We start from the raw sequence: 5,806 nt of genomic DNA, 5'->3' as shown, positions 1-5,806 counted from the left end.
ATATTGGTGTATATTTGTGGAGAAGAGATAAGATCTCACTGGTCATCTCCTAGTGACGTGTCCTCCTGCTGTCCTGCGTGTTTGGTGAAGGAGGAGGAGACCCCAGCCCCAGCCTTACACTGTGGGATGAGGGAGGGGACCTCAGCTTCTCCTTCCGAGCACTCAGAGCGGGGCTCAGTTTCATGGCCTGCCTGGGCTCTGGCTCAGAGTCAGCCAACCGTGTTGCTAGCCTCCTCCTCCGCCCTGTTGGTCCCCACAAACTGCAGGGGAGTTAGGAGAGTCTCTTTGCGGCTCTCGGTGTAGAGCTGCTGTCCTAGGGTCAGGTAATGTTGGGTTCACCTTGGGGTCATGATAGGGGCTGTACCAAATGTTTGATGTATTATAATAATTGATTATGCTTATCTTGTATTAATAGAAGGGTTATAAGACCCCCCCCCCTTACATTTATAGGGTCCTAAACTACAGATTAACAATATATATATATATATATATAGTGGCAAAGAAGGGGGTCGAGTGATAAATGGCAGATATGTGAGGGCAGAACTAATAAACGGGCTCTGCCCGATCACTAAAATGGCCACCCCGATCAGAACTACAGATCACAAAATGGCCGAAAACTACAATTCCCAGAAGCAAGGGGAACCCTCAGAAGGTGGAGCCGACCCACAGATAAAGGGTCAAGAAAAACCAGGAAGAGAGAGAGAGGGCGGGAAGTATTTCTGAACCATAGAGAAAGAGACAATCTACATTGGCTGGATTTACTGTGTACGAGCTGGACTGTTTTGGACTTACCTGTTGGCGTTTAGACCTGGACCTACCGAGAACCAGATTTGTGTACCGAACGCTGCTATCCTTGACCTTAACTGTGGCCTGGGTGGACCAGGACAGAGAAACAAACATAGAGGTACTGTCATGTTCGAAATAACTTTAATTCTGGGCTGACTTTGGTGACAGTTTCCCACTTAATTTGTGACAAACGCTCCGAGCTTTGAAGAGGTTTGCCACAATATATATATATATATATATATATATATATATATATATATATATATATATATATACTGCTCAAAAAAATAAAGGGAACACTTAAACAACACATCCTAGATCTGAATGAAAGAAATAATCTTATTAAATACTTTTTTCTTTACATAGTTGAATGTGCTGACAACAAAATCACACGAAAATAATCAATTGAAATCCAATTTATCAACCCATGGAGGTCTGGATTTGGAGTCACACTCAAAATTAAAGTGGAAAACCACACTACAGGCTGATCCAACTTTGATGTAATGTCCTTAAAACAAGTCAAAATGAGGCGCAGTAGTGTGTGTGGCCTCCACGTGCCTGTATGACCTCCCTACAACGCCTGGGCATGCTCCTGATGAGGTGGCGGATGGTCTCCTGAGGGATCTCCTCCCAGACCTGGACTAAAGCATCCGCCAACTCCTGGACAGTCTGTGGTGCAATGTGGCGTTGGTGGATGGAGCGAGACATGATGTCCCAGATGTGCTCAATTGGATTCAAGTCTGGGGAACGGGCGGGCCAGTCCATAGCATCAATGCCTTCCTCTTGCAGGAACTGCTGACACACTCCAGCCACATGAGGTCTAGCATTGTCTTGCATTAGGAGGAACCCAGGGCCAACCGCACCAGCATATGGTCTCACAAGGGGTCTGAGGATCTCATCTCGGTACCTAATGGCTGTCAGGCTACCTCTGGCGAGCACATGGAGGGCTGTGCGGCCCCTCAAAGAAATGCCACCCCACACCATGACTGACCCACCGCCAAACCGGTCATGCTGGAGGATGTTGCAGGCAGCAGAACGTTCTCCACGGCGTCTCCAGACTCTGTCACGTCTGTCACATGCTCAGTGTGAACCTGCTTTCATCTGTGAAGAGCACAGGGCGCCAGTGGCGAATTTTCCAATCTTGGTGTTCTCTGGCAAATGCCAAACGTCCTGCACGGTGTTGGGCTGTAAGCACAACCCCCACCTGTGGATGTCGGGCCCTCATACCACCCTCATGGAGTCTGTTTCTGACCATTTGAGCAGACACATGCACATTTGTGGCCTGCTGGAGGTCATTTTGCAGGGCTCTGGCAGTGCTTCTCCTGCTCCTCCTTGCACAAAGGCGGAGGTAGCGGTCCTGCTGCTGGGTTGTTGCCCTCCTACGGCCTCCTCCACATCTCCTGATGTACTGGCCTGTCTCCTGGGTGCGCCTCCATGCTCTGGACACTACGCTGACAGACACAGCAAACCTTCTTGCCACAGCTCGCATTGATGTGCCATCCTGGATGAGCTGCACTACCTGAGCCACTTGTGTGGGTTGTAGACTCCGTCTCATGCTACCACTAGAGTAAAAGCACCGCCAGCATTCAAAAGTGACCAAAACATCAGCCAGAAAGCATAGGAACTGAGAAGTGGTCTGTGGTCCCCACCTGCAGAACCACTCCTTTATTGGGGGTGTCTTGCTAATTGCCTATAATTTCCACCTGTTGTCTATTCCATTTGCACAACAGCATGTGAAATTTATTGTCAATCAGTGTTGCTTCCTACCTGGACAATTTGATTTCACAGAAGTGTGATTGACTTGGAGTTACATTGTGTTGTTTAAATGTTCCCTTTTATTTTTTTGAGCAGTGTATATATATGCATTATAAGGTTTAATATTGTTCCACAGTTATTTTTCTAGTCTTTGCCTCTTATAAAGAAACAGTCTGAGAGATGTGTGAGATATGACAGTCAAAACAGGGTTCTGTGAGAAAGAACCCTGCAGGGGAGTGAAAGAGATAAGAGACTAGTCAGACATTCCACTATAAATCAACTTGGGGAGTGGACATTTACTGCTGAGCCTTTAGATAACACTCAAACTTTTGTTTATATAGCTGTGTATGCATGGGCTTGGTCTCATGAGTAGAAGGCGATGATGTAGGCAGTGACATCACTAAGGCTGGACTTCGGCCTTAATAAAATAACTTGGACCCTTTACTATTTTGCAGAACTTACTCGGAAACATGCGTGCTATTTTCCTGTTGTCAACTTCTGTCTGCAATTGCATTAATAAATGAATGATTGATTTACTTAAAGATATTGTCTGAATGCTAATTTCACTAATGAGCCAATGATTGACAAGGAATAAAGAACAAACCCCAACAGCAGGACGATGCCAGGTGTCTGAAGTCCATTTCAACGGGCAAGGCCGACGATGCAGCTCTTGTCTGGGATGAGGCACAGGCCCTGGACTGTCCCTTCCTGGAGCTCCCGTTGCCTTTCTTGGTCTCCGGGAGCATGGACTGGATATTGGGCAGCCAGCGCTTTCGCAAGCGCCGGGCATTTGTGCACATGTCGGCTGCGATCATGTTCATCTAACTCTCCTTGAAATTAGGTGCAAAGTTCTGACAGTAGACTGCAAAAAAGGGGGGAAAGAGAAAATGCAACACTGAAAGAAATGCACACTGTCTTAATTTGCTTACAGTGCTGAGCCAAATTAATATAGTGTGGTGTTTAAGACTTGAGAAAATAGAAGGGCACCTACGTTTGACAGTGTTTAGGACTCAGTTGTCCAAAGGTTTTCATCTGGGATCATTGGTGGAGGAGCGAATTCCAGTTCCAAAGCTAATTGCCAGTGTTTCTATGGATAATCTCTTTCTCCCTCCCTTATAAAGAGCTAGTTGCCTACTGTGTCGGTCTACAATATGGCTACGGCAATATATTTACAATTGAACTGTTGACTTGAACTTTCTAACCTGTCAAAAAAGGTGGTGAGCAGCCAACGCAGCAGCACTTTGTGCCTAATGCCAGCACACAAATGACAGTTCATCAACTGGCCACGAGTCATATGTATACACACCAGAACCTGGGGAAAAGGACAGAACAATGAAACTTGGGTTGACATCCATGATGAAACAATAAAATGACGTGTCTCCCTAACTATTTCTATCTCCAGGACAGCATACTTGTATTGTATGATACAAACAAAAAAAATTCTGCACATGAGGGCTTAGATCTTTCCTTGAGTCCTTGAGGCAAGCTGAGATACACCATAGAGATACATATTACCAGAGAGGCCTATGTTATGGAAACTGCGTGTGTCTTACCTACTACCAGCTGCACCTTCTCTCCAGGATCTCCCTCTATGTACAGTCTGGGGTGACAGCGGTAGCCAATCTGGCTGACGAGATTGGCTGGCAGCGCCATCTTGTCCCTGCCGATCAGAACAAAGGGCCGCCTCTGAGTGGCCAGAGGTAGGGAGAACACATCCAACTTATCCTGCACTGGGGAACACAAGAAGAGGCGGAATTTCAATACCAGCCCGTGAGTGTTCTAAAGCTGAAGATGTGCTCAAAGCAGTCCCTCCAGGATTTTGCAGTGTTTTTCTTAATGATATTTGCGGGCCAAAATTGTACATTTTGTGATGATTGTTGTCCAATTTGTCATGAAAATGCACTGACAGGGGAAAACTTTTGTTTTATGTGGTAAAAGTATGGTGTAGTGAGGTGATCTGACAGTTTCATGCAGCATTAGTGGCGATTCAACGGTAATATGCAGCATTAGTGATTTTATGCTGTAATAGTGCAAAGTTTGGTCAAATGTACAATTCTTGATTTCGCAAAAATAAAATCCTGTAGTGACTGTCAAAGGAGAACTACTGTTTTTTCTCAAAAGTAACCCAGAGGATGGATCATTTACTGCTGTATGAGTTGGTGGGATGCCCATAGATCTGTCCATAGGCCCCGTTTTTGTATTTCTGCTGCCGTAGAACTCCTCTTCAAACTCCTCCTCGTTGGGAAGTGGGGCTGTCGGTGGCTGGGAGGTTGGAGGGCCCTGGGCTAGAGTGCTCCCCAGAGGCCAGAGGGTACAACTGCACTCTGGGTACCATGTAACATAGCGCTGCTCATTGTTGCGTGTCACTCAAGGTCCCTGGCTGTGTGCTCTTCACTCATTGGAGACTCACATCTTTCCTGCTTAATTCTACAAGTTGCCATTGATATGCCACCTGAAACAGGTCCGGATGGTTGATGTTGGGGCTCAACGTTTCGAAGCCCAGATCCTCGGTGGTGGCCGTCTGGGAATCGCAGTGTGGAGAGTTGGCCTTTAGCATGAGATCCATACCGTGCTCCACAATGTTCTGGATCTGAAGGTAGCCAGCCATGTACATGAGCACGAGCTGCTCGCTGGCGGCCATGGTCAGCTTGCCCGTGTAGCAGAAGGAGAGGATCTGCTGGAAGCAGGATGGGGTGACCAAGGAGGGTAGTTCAAACACGTTCTGGGAGATGCCGCTGAACAGGTCTCTAAAGTAGAGGCTACTGGCGGCCAGCACAGCGCGATAGGTCTTAAAGACCGTGACGGCCACATCACAGTAGTGGTCCTGCATGCGCTGCTCATTTAGACTTTCCAGCAGGGAGCTGCCGAAGTTGGGGATCTCCACATGCAGGAGCTGGGACATTATGACGACAGCGGGTCTTCACTGGAGACAGGTCTTGATGAAAGGGCATTTGCAGACAGATGGAGAAAAAAAGTTATCCAAATTCAGACAAAACATGCATGTTAATATGCTATTTACAAATAACCTTCTGAGTTCACAGTATCTTTGCAACTACTTACTACAAACAAAATCAGCGAATGCCAGTAAGCTAAAAGAGAAATTCCTGAACTTATTCCATTGTATCAACAATCCTGAATATAAGGTCTGAGTTTTGAACTGCTCTGTATAAGCTTTCAGGTGTCCAATAGACTAAATGGAATCTGAACAGACAGTCAGCAAAAACACTCATCCTCCTATCACAAAGTATCTAACATGTATGGCACA

General features: G+C 46.4%; 1 protein-coding gene across 1 annotated transcript; it reads right to left on the bottom strand.

Annotated features, from left to right (window-relative positions):
- Nucleotides 1-3,362: 3,362 nt before the first annotated feature.
- On the bottom strand, nt 3,363-5,443 carry LOC106580244 (nucleus accumbens-associated protein 2-like). Its single transcript, XM_045704208.1, has 4 exons — nt 4,994-5,443; nt 4,710-4,803; nt 4,095-4,271; nt 3,363-3,403 (listed from the first exon to the last, which is right to left on the bottom strand). The coding sequence occupies exons 1-4, from the start codon at nt 5,441-5,443 to the stop codon at nt 3,363-3,365; spliced, it is 762 nt and encodes a 253-aa protein (XP_045560164.1).
- Between the last annotated feature and the right edge of the window lie 363 nt (nt 5,444-5,806).

The sequence above is a fragment of the Salmo salar genome, chromosome ssa20 (genome assembly GCF_905237065.1).
Source record: "Salmo salar chromosome ssa20, Ssal_v3.1, whole genome shotgun sequence".
Lineage (NCBI taxonomy): Eukaryota > Metazoa > Chordata > Actinopteri > Salmoniformes > Salmonidae > Salmo > Salmo salar.
Note: the sequence above shows the minus strand (reverse complement) of the source record. Positions and strands in the feature narration are given on the sequence as shown.

Bases quoted from the DNA above. Each gene is read 5' to 3' on its own strand.
- LOC106580244 (XM_045704208.1), bottom strand. From the start codon at position 5,443: ATGTCCCAGCTCCTGCATGTGGAGATCCCCAACTTCGGCAGCTCCCTG. The intron at 4,804-4,993 runs GTGGCATATCAA...CCAACCTCCCAG, and splicing joins ACCATCCGGACCTGTTTCAG to CCACCGACAGCCCCACTTCC. The intron at 4,272-4,709 runs GCATCCCACCAA...TGTGTTCCCCAG, and splicing joins GCCTATGGACAGATCTATGG to TGCAGGATAAGTTGGATGTG.